The sequence below is a fragment of the Oncorhynchus tshawytscha genome, linkage group LG21, assembly GCF_018296145.1.
Source record: "Oncorhynchus tshawytscha isolate Ot180627B linkage group LG21, Otsh_v2.0, whole genome shotgun sequence".
Classification (NCBI taxonomy): Eukaryota; Metazoa; Chordata; class Actinopteri; order Salmoniformes; family Salmonidae; genus Oncorhynchus; species Oncorhynchus tshawytscha.
Window position 1 is genome coordinate 6709777 of NC_056449.1, and position 17500 is coordinate 6727276.

At 48.7% G+C, this 17500-nt stretch overlaps 2 protein-coding genes across 3 annotated transcripts in view; one reads left to right on the forward strand and one right to left on the reverse strand.

Annotated features, from left to right (window-relative positions):
- LOC112220473 (dedicator of cytokinesis protein 2) overlaps positions 1–17500 on the forward strand; it is a 186137-nt gene that overhangs the window by 93283 nt on the left and 75354 nt on the right. The window lies entirely within an intron of this gene.
- LOC112220797 overlaps positions 1–17500 on the reverse strand; it is a 41429-nt gene that overhangs the window by 6975 nt on the left and 16954 nt on the right. For both annotated transcript variants that reach the window (XM_042302940.1, XM_042302939.1), the window contains exons 2-3: positions 10377–12307; positions 3531–3605 (exon numbers count right to left, since the gene is read on the reverse strand). In XM_042302940.1, the coding sequence (XP_042158874.1) occupies positions 3531–3605; positions 10377–12007 (1706 nt within the window). In that variant the 5' untranslated portion in view covers positions 12008–12307. The remainder of the gene's footprint in view (positions 1–3530; positions 3606–10376; positions 12308–17500) is intronic.

Genomic DNA, 17500 nt, shown 5'->3' on the forward strand with positions numbered 1-17500 from the left:
TACCCCGCCCCCCATTGCGGCCAATCAGATCACGTCTCTCTGCTCCTATTCCCCGCTTACGAGCAGCAACTCAAGAGGGAGCCACCAACACAGAGACGTGGCGTGTACGTGGCGTGTGACACGTACAAGGCATGCAGGTATGAGCTCCCCAAATCCGTTAGGGAGGCAAAAAGACACAGACTCAAACTTGAATTGGTGTTCGACAATTCAAACCAACTCGCTTTGTATGTGTCAAGAGCTACATACTTTCACAGACTACAAAGGCAAATCCAGCTGTGCAATGCCCACCGAAGCCTCCCTCCCAGAAAAGCTTAACACATTCTATGCTCACAGACAATGCTCGCAGACAATACTGAGCCATTCAGGAAGACTCTCGCCGTTCCGGACGACCAGGTGCTTTCGCTCGCCGAGGCTGACTTGAGGAAAAACTCTAAAAAGAGCTAATACTCACAATGCCGCCGGCCCACATGGGATCCCTGGCTGTGTCCTCAGAGTGTGTGTTGACCAGCTGGCTGGCATCTTGTGGGACATCATCAACCTGTCCCAGGCTGTAGTCCCCACCCGCTTTACAGAGACCACCATCATCCCAGTGCCCAAGAAGAACAAGGTGACTTGCCCAAATGACTATTGACCCGTTGCTCTCGCCTCGGTCATCATGAAGTGCTTCAAGAGGCCCGTCATGGCCCACATCAAGGTCAGCATGGCAGGCACACTGGACCCACTCCATTTTGTCTACCACTCCAACAGATCCACAGAAGATGCCATTTCCATCGTTATTTACTGGGCCGTAACACATTTGGACAAGAGGAACATCTATGTGAGAATGCTGATTCTGGACACCACCCTCTGCAACTGGATCCTGGACTTCCTGATGGGCAAACCACAGGCTGTGAGGAATGGCAACAACACCTCCTGCATACGGACTCAACACAGGGGCCCCCAGGGGTGTGTCCTTAGTCTTCTGCTGTACTCTCTGTTCACCCACGACTGTGTGGCTTTGCACAACACCAACAACCACGGTTGTAGACCTGATAGGCAACAATGACGAATCAGCCTACAGGGAGGAGGTACACTACATGACCAAAAGTATGTGGACACCTGCTCGTCAAACATCTCATTCCATAATCATGGGCATGAATATGGAGTTGGTCCCCCCCTTTGCTGCAATAACAGCCTCCACTCCTCTGGGAAGGCTTTCCAATAGATGTTGGAACATTGTTGCATTGATTTGCTTCCATTCAGTCACGAGCGCATTAGTGAGGTCAGACACTGATGTTAGTTGTTCCAATTCATCCCAAAGGTGTTTGATGGGGTTGAGGTCAGGGCTCTGTGCAGGCCAGTCAAGTTCTTCTACACCGATCCCGACAAACCCTTTCTGTATGGACCTCGCTTTGTGCACAAGGGCATTGTCATAATAAAACAGAAAAAGGCCTTCCCCAAACTGTTGCTACATAGTTGGAAGCACAGAATTGTCTATAATGTCATTGTATGTTGTTGCATTCAGATTTCCCTTCACTGGAACTAAAGGGCCTAGCCTGAACCACGAAAAACAGCCCCAGACCATTATTCCTCCTCCAACAAACTTTACAGTTGGCACTACATTCGGGCTGACTGGGGCAGCTCTAGGAGGGCAGAAATTTGACGAACTGACTTGTTGGAAAGGTGTGATCTAATGACGGTGCCACGTTGAAATTCATTGAGCTCTTCAGTAAGGTCATTCTACTGCCAATGTTTGTCTATGGAGATTGCGTTGCAGTGTGCTTGATTTTATACACCTGTCAGCAATGACTATGGCTAAAATAGCCGAATCCACTAATTTCAAGGGGTGTCCACATACTTTTGTATATATAGTACCAGTCAAAGGTTTGGACACAACTACTCATTCCAGGAGTTTTCTTTATTTGTACTATTTTTCTACATTGTAGAATAATAGTGAAGACATCAAAACTATGAAATAACACGTGGAATCATTTAGTTACCCCCAAAAATATTTGTTATATTTGATATTCTTCAAAGTAGCCACCCTTTCCCTTGATGACAGCTTTGCACACTCTTTGCATTCTCTCAACCAGCTTCATGAGGTAGTCACCTGGAATGCATTTCAATGAACAGGTGTCCTTTGTTAAAAGTTAATTTGTGGAATTTCTTTCCTTCTTAATGCATTTGAGCCAATCAGTTGTGTTGTGACAAGGTAGGGGTGGTATACAGATGATAGCCCTATTTGGAAAAAGACCAAGTCCGTTTTATGGCAAGAACAGCTCAAAACGACAGTCCATCATTACTTTAAGACATGAAGGTCAGTCAGTTTCTTCAAGTGCAGTCCCAAAAATATGACGAAACTGGCTCTCACGAGGACTGCCAGATGAAAGGGAGGCTCAGAGTTACCTTTGATGCGGAGAATAGTTTCATTAGAGTTAACTGCACCTAGGATTGCCGCCCAAATAAATGTTTCAAGTAACAGACACATCTCAACTTCAACTGTTCAGAAGAGACTGTGCGAAACAGGCCTTCATGGTCGAATTGCTGCAAAGAAACTACTACTAAAGGACACCAATAAGAAAAATACCAAGAAACACGAGCAATGGACATTAGACTGGTGGAAATCTGTCCTTTGGTCTGATGAGTCCAAATTTGAGATTTTTGGTTCCAACTGCCGTGTCTTTGTGAGACGCAGAGTAGGTGAAAGGATGATCATCCTGACCGGTTGCATCACGGCCTGGTACGGCAAATTTTCCGTCCACGACCGCAAGGCCCTCCAGCGGGTGGCGAAGACGCCCCAGCACATCATTGAGACTGTGCTCCCACCCATAAATAATAAAATATAAGTATACAAACAGCATTATCAAGGATCCCACGCACCAACCCAGCCACGAGCTGTTCTCTCCCTTAACGTCGGAGAGACGGTATCGGAACATGAGGTCTGATACCAACAGGTTCAGAGACAGTTTCTATCTACAAACCATCAGACTGCTGAACACTTGAACTGGACTGAGCACCTGCTCTGATTCTCCACACCTTAGCACACATGCACTCACTCATATATACACACACACAGACACACACCCACACAGACATACACACACATATCTCAACTACTGCTACCAGACTCTTATTATACTGCTCAGTTTATACAATGCCCCCCCCCATCCCCAATACTCATTTAAATATTGTTGTATAAATTGTGCCTTCCTGTATTATAATTATGCTACAATCTTTATTCTATTCTACAGCCATTTACTTTATGTTTGTATTCTTATATTTGATTATTTATTATTGTTGTTGCATAGTCAAGAAGGAGCCTGCATTTTGTTGGACGGCAATACAACGATGCAAATCCTGTACATACAACTCCTAAAACGTGATGCTGAAACTGAAGCCACCTGCTAGTGGTTCGAGTGTACACTGTAGACTGTGGGTTGGGTATACTGTTATATTAGCAAAGTGTATGTGGATTTTGATATATAAAAGAAGTGACGTTGAGAAGTGAAATGGTATTAGTATTATAATGTGGTATCAGGAAGGTGTTTTACCTGTATATGATGCAGGCAGTCTTCTGACAGGTGGGGCAGTTGTTGATATCCTGTCCAGTTCTGTAAGAGCAGCGCCTAACACAACGGCGACAACAAGAAGGACACGCAAACATCGGGATGAGGACGAATACACAGGAGAGCGTCATTAGTACTACCCCCCCAAACAAACAAGACAAGACACACATTCACACACAGACACAAAGGGAGCACAAGACACAAACTTAAAAACAGCACCAAAACTTTAACTTAGCACTGTGCCAAACACACGCGCATGCACGCACACACACACACACACACACACACACAAATGCCACAGAGGAACAAAGTGTATCCTGTCGTTGTGAGTCTTGCTGTGCCCCTGAAACATGAATTGCGTATCTTCAATCATAATCTGGGAGGGATTAGTTTGGTATTATAGTGAGCCGTCAACCCAAGAGGAACTGACAGAGAGAAGAGGGAGGAGGGAGGAGGGAGGGATTAGTTTGGTATTATAGTGAGCCGTCAACCCAAGAGGAACTGACAGAGAGAAGAGGGAGGAGAGGGAAGGAGGGAGGAGGGAGGGATTAGTTTGGTATTATAGTGAGCCGTCAACCCAAGAGGAACTGACAGAGAGAAGAGGGAGGAGAGGGAAGGAGGGAGGAGGGAGGGATTAGTTTGGTATTATAGTGAGCCGTCAACCCAAGAGGAACTGACAGAGAGAAGAGGGAGGGAGGGAGGGAGGGAGGGAGGGAGGGAGGGAGGGAGGGAGGGAGGGAGGAGGGAGGGAGGGGGAGGGAGGGAGGGAGGGAGGGAGGGATTAGTTTGGTATTATAGTGAGCCGTCAACCCAAGAGGAACTGACAGAGAGAAGAGGGAGGGAGGGAGGGAGGGAGGGAGGGAGGGAGGGAGGGAGGGAACTGAGGGAGGGAGGGAGGGAGGGAGGGAGGGAGGGAGGGAGGGAGGGAGGGATTAGTTTGGTATTATAGTGAGCCGTCAACCCAAGAGGAACTGACAGAGAGAAGAGGGAGGGAGGAGAGGGAAGGAGGGAGGAGGGAGGGATTAGTTTGGTATTATAGTGAGCCGTCAACCCAAGAGGAACTGACAGAGAGAAGAGGGAGGGAGGGAGGGAGGGAGGAGGGAGGGATTAGTTTGGTATTATAGTGAGCCGTCAACCCAAGAGGAACTGACAGAGAGAAGAGGGAGGGAGGGAGGAGGGAGGAGGGAGGGATTAGTTTGGTATTATAGTGAGCCGTCAACCCAAGAGGAACTGACAGAGAGAAGAGGGAGGGAGGGAGGGAGGGAGGGAGGGATTAGTTTGGTATTATAGTGAGCCGTCAACCCAAGAGGAACTGACAGAGAGAAGAGGGAGGGAGGGAGGAGGGAGGGAGGGATTAGTTTGGTATTATAGTGAGCCGTCAACCCAAGAGGAACTGACAGAGAGAAGAGGGAGGGAGGGAGGGAGGAGGGAGGGATTAGTTTGGTATTATAGTGAGCCGTCAACCCAAGAGGAACTGACAGAGAGAAGAGGGAGGGAGGAGAGGGAAGGAGGGAGGGATTAGTTTGGTATTATAGTGAGCCGTCAACCCAAGAGGAACTGACAGAGAGAAGAGGGAGGGAGGAGAGGGAAGGAGGGAGGAGGGAGGGATTAGTTTGGTATTATAGTGAGCCGTCAACCCAAGAGGAACTGACAGAGAGAAGAGGGAGGGAGGAGAGGGAGGGAGGGAGGAGGGAGGGATTAGTTTGGTATTATAGTGAGCCGTCAACCCAAGAGGAACTGACAGAGAGAAGAGGGAGGAGGGAGGGAAGGAGGGAGGAGGGAGGGATTAGTTTGGTATTATAGTGAGCCGTCAACCCAAGAGGAACTGACAGAGAGAAGAGGGAGGGAGGAGAGGGAAGGAGGGAGGAGGGAGGGATTAGTTTGGTATTATAGTGAGCCGTCAACCCAAGAGGAACTGACAGAGAGAAGAGGGAGGGAGGAGAGGGAGGGAGGGAGGAGGGAGGGGGATTAGTTTGGTATTATAGTGAGCCGTCAACCCAAGAGGAACTGACAGAGAGAAGAGGGAGGGAGGAGAGGGAAGGAGGGAGGAGGGAGGGATTAGTTTGGTATTATAGTGAGCCGTCAACCCAAGAGGAACTGACAGAGAGAAGAGGGAGGGAGGGAGGGAGGGAGGGAGGGATTAGTTTGGTATTATAGTGAGCCGTCAACCCAAGAGGAACTGACAGAGAGAAGAGGGAGGGAGGAGAGGGAAGGAGGGAGGAGGGAGGGATTAGTTTGGTATTATAGTGAGCCGTCAACCCAAGAGGAACTGACAGAGAGAAGAGGGAGGGAGGGAGGGAGGAGGGAGGAGGGAGGGATTAGTTTGGTATTATAGTGAGCCGTCAACCCAAGAGGAACTGACAGAGAGAAGAGGGAGGGAGGGAGGGAGGAGGGAGGGATTAGGGTAGTGAGAGAGGAACTGGAGAGAAGAGGGATTAGTTTGGTATTATAGTGAGCCGTCAACCCAAGAGGAACTGACAGAGAGAAGAGGGGAAGGAGGGAGGAGGGAGGGATAAGTTTGGTATTATAGTGAGCCAAACCAAGAGGAACTGACAGAGAGAAGAGGGAGGGAAGGAGGGAGGAGGGAGGGATTAGTTTGAGTATTATAGTGAGAGAGAAGAGGGAACCCAAGAGGAACTGACAGAGAGAAGAGGGAGGGAGGGAGGGAGGGAGGGATTAGTTTGGTATTATAGTGAGCCGTCAACCCAAGAGGAACTGACAGAGAGAAGAGGGAGGGAGGGAGGAGGGAGGGAGGGAGGGATTAGTTTGGTATTATAGTGAGCCGTCAACCCAAGAGGAACTGACAGAGAGAAGAGGGAGGGAGGGAGGAGGGAGGAGGGAGGGATTAGTTTGGTATTATAGTGAGCCATCAACCCAAGAGGAACTGACAGAGAGAAGAGGGAGGGAGGGAGGAGGGAGGGAGGGAGGGAGGGATTAGTTTGGTATTATAGTGAGCCGTCAACCCAAGAGGAACTGACAGAGAGAAGAGGGAGGGAGGAGAGGGAGGGAGGGAGGGATTAGGGAGGGATTAGTTTGGGATTATAGTGAGCCAACCCAAGAGGAGGGAGGGATTAGTTTGGTATTATAGTGAGCCGTCAACCCAAGAGGAACTGACAGAGAGAAGAGGGAGGGAGGGGGAGGGAGGGAGGGAGGGAGGGAGGGAGGATGAGTCAAAAATCAACCCAAGAGGGAGGGAGGGAGGGAGGGAGGGAGGGATTAGTTTGGTATTATAGTGCGCCGTCAACCCAAGAGGAACTGACAGAGAGAAGAGGGAGGGAGGGAGGGAGGGAGGAGTAGAGTGGAGAGAAGATGAGAAATAAAAAGAAGAGGAGTGGGTAGAAGAGCAGAGAGGAGAGAGGGGAAATAAGAGAGGGGGTGCAGTCTGTTGTCAGGGATCAGGGGTGAGAGGGAGAGTGGGGACAGAGAGGAGAGAGGGGAAATAAGAGAGGGGGTGCAGTCTGTTGTCGGGGATCAGGGGTGAGAGGGAGAGTGGGGACAGAGAGGAGAGAGGGGAAATAAGAGAGGGGGTGCAGTCTGTTGTCGGGGATCAGGGGTGAGAGGGAGAGTGGGGACAGAGAGGAGAGAGGGGAAATAAGAGAGGGGGTGCAGTCTGTTGTCGGGGATCAGGGGTGAGAGGGAGAGTGGGGACAGAGAGGAGAGAGGGGAAATAAGAGAGGGGTGCAGTCTGTTGTCGGGGATCAGGGGTGAGAGGGAGAGTGGGGACAGAGAGGAGAGAGGGGAAATAAGAGAGGGGGTGCAGTCTGTTGTCAGGGATCAGGGGTGAGAGGGAGAATGGGGACAGAGAGGTGAGAGGGGAAATAAGAGAGGGGGTGCAGTCTGTTGTCGGGGATCAGGGGTGAGAGGGAGAGTGGGGACAGAGAGGAGAGAGGGGAAATAAGAGAGGGGGTGCAGTCTGTTGTCAGGGATCAGGGGTGAGAGGGAGAGTGGGGACAGAGAGGAGAGAGGGGAAATAAGAGAGGGGGTGCAGTCTGTTGTCGGGGATCAGGGGTGAGAGGGAGAGTGGGGACAGAGAGGAGAGAGGGGAAATAAGAGAGGGGTGCAGTCTGTTGTCGGGGATCAGGGGTGAGAGGGAGAGTGGGGACAGAGAGGAGAGAGGGGAAATAAGAGAGGGGTGCAGTCTGTTGTCAGGGATCAGGGGTGAGAGGGAGAGTGGGGACAGAGAGGAGAGAGGGGAAATAAGAGAGGGGGTGCAGTCTGTTGTCGGGGATCAGGGGTGAGAGGGAGAGTGGGGACAGAGAGGAGAGAGGGGAAATAAGAGAGGGGGTGCAGTCTGTTGTCGGGGATCAGGGGTGAGAGGGAGAGTGGGGACAGAGAGGAGAGAGGGGAAATAAGAGAGGGGGTGCAGTCTGTTGTCGGGGATCAGGGGTGAGAGGGAGAGTGGGGACAGAGAGGAGAGAGGGGAAATAAGAGAGGGGGTGCAGTCTGTTGTCGGGATCAGGGGTGAGAGGGAGAGTGGGGACAGAGAGGAGAGAGGGGAAATAAGAGAGGGGGTGCAGTCTGTTGTCGGGGATCAGGGGTGAGAGGGAGAATGGGGACAGAGAGGTGAGAGGGGAAATAAGAGAGGGGGTGCAGTCTGTTGTCGGGGATCAGGGGTGAGAGGGAGAGTGGGGACAGAGAGGGAGAGGGGAAATAAGAGAGGGGGTGCAGTCTGTTGTCAGGGATCAGGGAGATCAGGGGGAGAGGGGGAAATAAGAATGGGGACTGTTGTCGGGGATCAGGGGTGAGGGGAAAAATAAGAGAGGGGGTGCAGTCTGTTGTCAGGGGATCAGGGTGAGAGGGAGAATGGGGACAGAGAGGTGAGAGGGGAAATAAGAGAGGGGGCAGTCTGTTGTCAGGGATCAGGGGTGAGAGGGAGAATGGGGACAGAGAGGAGAGAGGGGAAATAAGAGAGGGGGTGCAGTCTGTTGTCAGGGATCAGGGGTGAGAGGGAGAATGGGGACAGAGAGGAGAGAGGGGAAATAAGAGAGGGGGTGCAGTCTGTTGTCAGGGATCAGGGGTGAGAGGGAGAGTGGGGACAGAGAGGAGAGAGGGGAAATAAGAGAGGGGTGCAGTCTGTTGTCAGGGATCAGGGGTGAGAGGGAGAGTGGGGACAGAGAGGAGAGAGGGGAAATAAGAGAGGTGGTGCAGTCTGTTGTCAGGGATCAGGGGTGAGAGGGAGAGTGGGGACAGAGAGGAGAGAGGGGAAATAAGAGAGGGGGTGCAGTCTGTTGTCGGGGATCAGGGGTGAGAGGGAGAGTGGGGACAGAGAGGAGAGAGGGGAAATAAGAGAGGGGGTGCAGTCTGTTGTCGGGATCAGGGGTGAGAGGGAGAGTGGGGACAGAGAGGAGAGAGGGGAAATAAGAGAGGGGGTGCAGTCTGTTGTCGGGGATCAGGGGTGAGAGGGAGAATGGGGACAGAGAGGTGAGAGGGGAAATAAGAGAGGGGGTGCAGTCTGTTGTCGGGGATCAGGGGTGAGAGGGAGAATGGGGACAGAGAGGTGAGAGGGGAAATAAGAGAGGGGGTGCAGTCTGTTGTCGGGGATCAGGGGTGAGAGGGAGAGTGGGGACAGAGAGGAGAGAGGGGAAATAAGAGAGGGGTGCAGTCTGTTGTCAGGGATCAGGGGTGAGAGGGAGAGTGGGGACAGAGAGGAGAGAGGGGAAATAAGAGAGGTGGTGCAGTCTGTTGTCAGGATCAGGGGTGAGAGGGAGAGTGGGGACAGAGAGGAGAGAGGGGAAATAAGAGAGGTGGTGCAGTCTGTTGTCAGGGATCAGGGGTGAGAGGGAGAGTGGGGACAGAGAGGTGAGAAGACAGTGAAGGAAGAGAGAAAATCAAAACAGAGTGACAGGAAAGAGATGAGAGAGCGATGTACTGATTGACAACAGAGGTAGCGGGTGAGTGGAATATAGTGAAAGGACAGAGGGTGAGGAGAGAGGAGCGGAGGAGAAGTCAGCTCTATATTGTATGGAGGAAGAAGTGATTCATATCAGGAGAGAAGGAAAGAGAGAGGGTGGTAATTAAAGATAGAGGGATGAAGAGGGAGATAACGGGGGGTGGGTGGAGGTGAAAAGAGATGAATAGCATTCTTCAAGTAGAAGAATGAATGTGAATAAGGAGAAAGTAGAATGGGAACAAAGAATAAGTAGAAAATTGGACAATTTCCAAAATGAGAGCGTGGGGAGAGTGTTTGATTTGGGTGAGAGAAATAAGGAGATGTAGAAACGAAGAGAAAGAGATGAGGGAGGGAGATAAAGAGATGAAGGAGGGAGAGAAGGAGATGAGGGAGGGAGAGAAGGAGATGACGGAAGGAGAGAACGAGAGGAGGGAGGGAGGGAGAGAGAGAGAGAGCTGGGAGGGAGAGAAAGGAGATAGAAATGAGGAGGAGAGGGAAAACTGGATGAGAGGGAGAGAGGTTGATAACTTATGTTGACCTTAAAGCCTGAGGGAGCAGCCATGACATAAGGAAGGAGTTCTGCCTGTAATTATATGGACCATATGATAGAATGCGTACAGAGGCAGAGCAGCGGAATGCATTTGCTTTTATACAGCAGGGTTTAGAAAGGTGTTCTGTACACATGTCCCTGTACTGCAGCAATAACATTCTGCATACAGTACATCACAGCCCCTGCAATACTCCCATGACCTTAAAGTGCATTACCAAGTTGAAAGCATGCCAGTTTTACATTGGAGTTGATTCTCAACGGCACTCCCATACGTTCTCACAGACACTCAGTCTCTCACTCGCTCGCTTCTTCTCTTTCATCTTCCTCTCTTCTCTTTCACTCGTTCACTCTCTCTCTCTCACTCACACACACACACGCGCCCCTCTCTCACCCTTCGCTGAGGGCCTTGCTTTTCTCCAGGTCTTGGATAACATTGAGGAGGACTTTGATCTTCTCCTGGTTGGAGAGCAGACTCTCTTCCACGCTGTGAAGACGCCCGTGGAGGCCCCCCGACACACACCCCTGTACCCCACCTGGTAACCCCGCCATACCTCCTGGTGCCCCATTGCACTGTGGGGCCACATGGGCAGCATGCAGAGCATTTGCATCTTTTGATTGGCCAGGGGTTTTGGAGTCTTCTTTTTTGATTGGTTGTGCTGGTGGTATTTTGGAGAGCAGGGAGGGGGTGAGGGGTGTATGTTTGGGTTGGGTCTGAAGGACAGGCGGTGCTGGTTTTGGGTTCACCTGGACAGTGTGGTAGGGGTTGGGGGAGGTTTTAGGTGGGAGAGGGCCAGGGGCCGAGGATTTTTTGCCTATGAGGAGGACTGGGGGTGGTGGCTTGGGGGTGACTTGTGTAGATGAGTTTGGTGGTGTGTGTTGGTTGTCAGATGACGTCTCTGTGTTTTTGTCCGGTAAAGGCTGTGTAGCTGGAGTATTTTTTGTGGATTTATTTGGCCTAGATGTGTATTTCTCTGTGGTGTGTGAGTGTGTGTCTGCTGTCTGTGTGTGTGTTTCTTTCTGATGTAACCTGGGTAAACTGGGTTCTGGGTCTGTATGTGTGTGCTGTGTATCCTTAGTGTTGGAGCATGTGGGCACAGGTGAATCTTTCGTGAGCGTGTGTGTCTTTTGGGTTGTGTGTGGAGAGGGCAATGTCTGAGTTTGTGTTTGAGTGTTCTTCACAGCTTTGTGTGTGGTTGGTGGTGTGTGTGTGTGTGTGTTCAGTACAGGGGAGTCTTTCCGGTTCTGGTTGAGGAGTACGGACTGTTTCCTGGGAGGATTCGGGAGGGTCTGGCTTTCTGTGATCTTGTTGGCCGCTCGCCTGCGGCATGCAGTTGCCATGCAAGTGGGTGGGGCCTGGGACTGTCTCCGCCCGCAGGTTCCACAGAGACGGGGCGATGATGTCATCATTCTACAGGGCCTTGGAGGCGTGGCGTGAGAGCTCACAGAATGAGACACACTCCCTGACCTCAGCACAGGGCGAGACTCCTCCCCTCTCAGAGACTGGACCCTCCTCCTCTCTCTGATTGGCTCGTTCCCCTCGGCACCCTCAGTACATACCCCACCCACCACCTCAGGGGCAACCACACTCCCATTGGTGTATCGAGACGTCCGTTTCCCGCTGGACCTGTGACCAGACTCCCTGGGATTGGTCCTTATGGTTTTGATCTGACAGTAGACCCCGCCCCCTGACCCCTGTGACCCCATGTCGTCCTGTGTCAGACTGTTGATCGCATTCTGACTCCTCTCCTTGGAAACGGCAAAACCACCGCTGCCGCCACTGCTGCATGAGTTACACGAAAAAACCGTTTCCGAGGGCATGGTCAATACCGTGGTGACATGGTTGTTACTCCTTGTCTCTGGGTGCTGCGTACTGGTTGGCTGGTTGAGTTTGATTGACGGGAGGGTCCTAAGGCCAGGGGAGGTCTGCACCCCCACGCTGCACAGCGGACCCCATCGCCCCCCCGCCAGGGGCACCCCGAGCGCAGGCACTGGATTGGTCGGATCAGCCACCCTTCTACCCATAGCCCCGGCTCAGCCCCCAGAGGAGCTGGAAGAGAAGGAGCCACTCTGTGACATCACAGTTGGGGGAGGCAGTCTTATATCTGAGTGGAGAGTATGAGTTACAGTGTGTGAGACTACTGATGCTTTTTTGCCATAGAATCCATGGTGGTCCCAATTCTGCCTCTGTCACTGGTATGACGTCACCACTCAGTCTGGCGATTGGTCCTCGTACCTCTGGGTCATTAATGAGCATGTGATTCAGTTCTTCATTGGATGAGAGAAGAAGGGTATAGCAGTTCTTCCGTCCATCTCTTTTTCACTCTGTGGAAAGAAGAGAAGAGGCTGATTTAGCTGAGACCACTACAGCTCCAGTACCACTTCACTTGCTGCATGGCTGCAGACCGGATCAATACCTTCATATCACTCCATAATCACTCTCTCCACTCCAGGTGGAAAATACCCAGGTTGTGTCCCGAATGACCTGGGGCAGCAGGTAGCCTAGTGGTTAGAGCGTTGGGCCAGTAACCAAAAGGTTGCTGGATTGAATCCCCGACTGACAAAGTACAAATCTGATATTCTGCCCCTGAACAAGGCAGTTAACCCACTGTTCCGTGGTAGGCTGTCATTGTAAATATGAATTTGTTCTTAACTGACTTGCCTAGTTAAATTAAGGTTAGACATGATGTTCTTTTATAGTAGGCCTACACAAATGTTGTAGTGCACTATATACTGTAGGTAATAGTGTGCCATTTGCGACACCCCCACCACACACACACAAAATGTTCCGTTTCTGATGTTATTCACAGGTGCAGTGGAATGCTTGTGTTTCTGGCTCCAACAGTGCAGTAGCACATAGCAATAAAAAAACAATATACACATAAAAAAATAAAATGACAAAAAAATCTGAACGAGCAATGTCAGAGTCAGGAATATACTTATATATACATATAATCAATGTTTTTAGCTTCTCTCTAAGAATGGAAGTGCCCAGGTGGGAGGTGTCAGGTTGTGCATGTCTGGGAGGCTTGTGAGACGTCATTTGAATATTAGCAAGCAGCGCTAATGACCTCATTAGCCTCTGACCGAGGGGTGCTAGCATCAGACACCATTGTTTATTAACTGCTACCATGGCAACGTCTCCCATGACAGGAAGTATGACGGGTCAAGACTCAGCATGACGGGCAATCATGTGTCGACCTTTGTGTGTGTGTGTGTGTGTGTGTAAGTGTGTGTGAAAGTTTGCGTGAGTGTACATGAGTACATACAGTATGTGCATGTTCATTTCTGAAAGAAACTGTTTCTGCAGATAAATATTTTGACAGAGCTATTTCGTGTTTTTTTTTAAAGTCTGGCAAGGACATCTTACGAGAGTCTGTGTGAAAGAGAGTGGCATATTGAGAATATGAATATTTTGAGTGTGAGTCATGAGAGACTTGGCCGTGGGACTTGGACTTGGACTCTATTTAAAGTCATTTCTCTGTAGTTAATTTTTTTGGAATAGTCTTTCCTCAGACACACAGACATTCAGACATAATGAACACACACATTTGTCCCTATTACTGTACAATATAATATGTGTGTGTGTGTGTGTGTGTGTGTGTGTGTGTGTGTGTATGTGTCCTGCCATGTGTATCCTGACCTGCCATGTCTTGCTTTACAATTGCATCACCAGCAAGTGTATAAACCACTGAGCCTGACCTTTGAACCCTGTTTACTATCAATAGAGCAGCCAACCTTATCCTCAAAACTTACACACACATATACAGTATATACACTACCGTTCAAAAGTTTGGGGTCACTTAGACATGTCTGTGTTTTTGAAAGAAAAGCAAATGTTTTGTCCATTAAAATAACACAACATTGATCAGAAATACAGTGTAGACATTGTTAATGTTGTAAATGACTATTGTAGCTGGAAACGGCAGATTTTTTTATGGAATATCTACATAGGGTACAGATGCCCATTATCGGCAACCATCACTCCTGTGTTCCAATGGCACGTTGTGTTAGCTAATCCAAGTTTATCATTTAAAAAAAGGCTAATTGATCATTAGAAAACCCTTTTCCAATTATGTTAGCACAGCTGAAAACTGTTATGCTCATTAAAGAAGCAATAAAACTGGCCTTCTTTAGACTAGTTGTGTATCTGGAGCATCAGCAATTGTGAGTTCGATTACAGGCTCAAAATGGCCAGAAACAAAGACCTTTCTTCTGAAACTCGTCAGTCTATTCTTGTTCTGAGAAATGAAGGCTATTCCATGTGAGAAATTGCCAAGACACTGAAGATCTTGTACAACGTTGTGTACTACTCCTCTCACAGAACAGCGCAAACTGGCCCTAACCAGAATAGAAAGAGGAGTGGGAGGCCCCGGTGCATAACTGAGCAAGAGGACAAATACATTGGAGTGTCCAGTTTGAGAAACAGACGCCTCACAAGTCCTCAACTAGCAGCTTCACTAAATAGTACCCGCAAAACATCAGTCTCAACGTCAACAGTGAAGATGCAACTCTGTGGTGCTACTGAACTATATACAGTGCCAGTCAAATGTTTGGAAACACCTACTCATTCAATGGTTTTTCTTTATATTTTACTATTTTCTACATTGTAGAATAATAGTGAAGACATGAAAACTATGAAATAACACACATGGAATCATGTAGTAACCAAAAAAGTGTTAATCAAATCAAAATTTATTTTTTATTTTATATTCTTCAAATAAGCCACCCTTTGCCTTGATGACTGCTTTGTTCACTCTTGGCATTCTCTCAACCAACCAGCTTCATCTGGAATGCTTTTCCAACAGTGTTGAAGAAGTTCCCACAAATGCTGAGCACTTGTTGGCTGCTTTTCCTTCACTCTGCAGTCCAACTCATCCCAAACCATCTCAATTAGATTGAGGTCAGGTGATTGTGGAGGCCAGGTCATCTGATGCAGCACTCCGGCACTCTCCTTCTTGGTCAAATAGCCCTAACACAGCCTTGAGGTTTGTTTTGGGTAATTGTCCTGTAGAAAAATAAATGATAGCCCCACTAAGTGCAAAAGAGATGGGATGGCATATCGCTACAGAATGCTGTGGTGGCCATGCTGGTTAAGTATGCCTTGAATTCTAAACAAATCACAGACAGTGTCACCAGCAAAGCACCCCTGCCCCATCACACCTCTTCCTCCATGCTTCACGGTGGGAACCACACATGCGGAGATCATCCGTTCACCTACTCTGCGTCTCACAAAGACACGATGGTTCAAACCAAAAATCTCACATTTGGACTCATTAGACCAAAGGACAGATATCCACCAGTCTAATGTCTATTGCTCATATTTCTTGGCCCAAGCAAGTCTCTTCTTATTGGTGTCCCTTAAATGCTGACCAGACCGGACACGTCGCGTGTGCGAGAATCGCAAAATAAATTTCGAAATCCATGTTATTCAATTATTGCACCCACACTGCTCGCGTGTGCCAACGAGCATCTTCGACGCCAAGGGCTAAAATAGAACTCATTCCTATTTCTGATGGAGATCGCGCTGAAAGTCCTGCCTCTCCCATCTCCTCATTGGTTTGTAGAAGCAGGTACCCACGTGTCATCTCTTTATTGGTTATTCCCACGTGGGTGACTGAAAGACGAACTGTTTTGCCGGTAGTCGTGGTAATACAATGAAAGTTTAGATGCTATATAAGTTAAACAATGAAAAAGCCTGGAAGGAGGAGAGATGACTAGAAACGATTCGGTTGGCCGTTTTATGTGTGGATTACTTGTTAGAGTTGAGGACCTTGTGCATTTCAGGTAAAATAACAACTCAATGTTTATATCCCAGGACAAATTAGCTAGCAACAGCAAGCTAGCTAAATCAGACAAATTAACGTTAGCTAGCAAGTGCAAGCTAACTAGCTAAATTGCCTTACATGTTTAATGATTTCCGACCTGTCCTCAAATTAATGTCATTGGTTCAGAGTTTGTTTTGATATTTTAACCTGCGTGTCGTGATTGCGTTTGGTGTGGGGGGGAAAAATACATTTATGCACGATGGCACACGCGCGCAGCCGGTTTGGGTTCCGTGTAAGTAGTGGTTTCTGTGCAGCAATTCGACCATAAAGGCCTGATTCATGCAGTCTCCTCTGAACAGTTGATTTTGAGATGTGTCTGTTATTTGAACTCTGTGAAGCATTTTTTTGGGCTGCAATTTCTGAGGCTGGTAACTCTAATGAACTTATCCTCTTACAGCAGAGGTTACTCTGGGTCTTCCATTCCTGTGGCGGTCTTCATGAGAGCCAGTTTAATTATTGCGCTTGAAATTTTCCAGATTGACTGACCTTCATGTCTTAAAGTAATGATGGACTGTCATTTCTCTTTGCTTAATTGAGCTGTTCTTGCCATAATATGGACTTGTTCTTTTACCAAATAGGGTTATCTTCTGTATACCACCCCTACCTTTTCACAACGACAACAACCACCCCTACCTTCAAAATGTAACACTGCATTCAAAATGCCATAAACACATGTCAGAATGAAGCATTTGCATCAAATGGCAAACACTGCTTTCATAATAGTACATTTTTGGATATACCATGTAAACACTGTTGTTCTAAATCTAAAACTCTTTGGTCTTTGCTAGGCTTATATCTACATATCAATACAATGTTCTACGGTGAAAGTAATCTGCTGAGAGGGATAACAAGTACACTGTAAACACCAATGCAATGTAGAAACAGAAAATATTTATTAGGCCAAACATTACTGTTGTATACAGTAGCATACAACAAAACCATAAACATATGTAAACCAAAAGTATATTCTTTAGAATACAGTAAAGAACACAATTGTGTGTGTGGGGTCCCGGGGGGGCAGTCCAGGAATTGGTAGGGGGGAGGGCAGTCACCAGTGCTAAGCTACGCTTCATCTCTTCTCCGGCCTGAGTCTGGCCACAATACTTCGTCCACATCACAAGATAGGTTTTCTCTTGCCAAACATCGAGGGATGTAATCTCCTAGCATGGCGTATCCAACCTTGGACAGAGGCAACCTCTATGTCCCCACATGCGTCCTCCATTGCCTGGAGAAGCGGAATGCTGGCATAGGGTTGACGATCATACACTTTCCAGCGCCGGGCTGAGAAGAATTCCTCTATGGGATTTAGAAAAGATGAATATGGGGGTAGGTACAAAACTACAAATTGTGGATGGGTGGCAAACCAGTTTTGGACCAGAACAGCCCGGTGAAAACTAACATTGTCCCATAAAACCACAAATCTAGCAGGCTCCTGATCTGGATCAGGGACAAACATTGTGTAAATTGCCTCCAGAGAAGTGAGCATATGGCCGGTGTTGTACGGACCCAGTGTGGCGTTGTGATGGAGGACCCCGTTTTGAGTGATGTCAGCACACAGTTATATTACCCCCACGCTGTCCAGGGACATTGGTAATTGCCCTCTGTCCTATTACATTTCTTCCGCGGCGCCTGGTTTTGGTGAGGTTGAAGCCAACCTCATCCACATAAATAAATTAATGGCGAATTACAT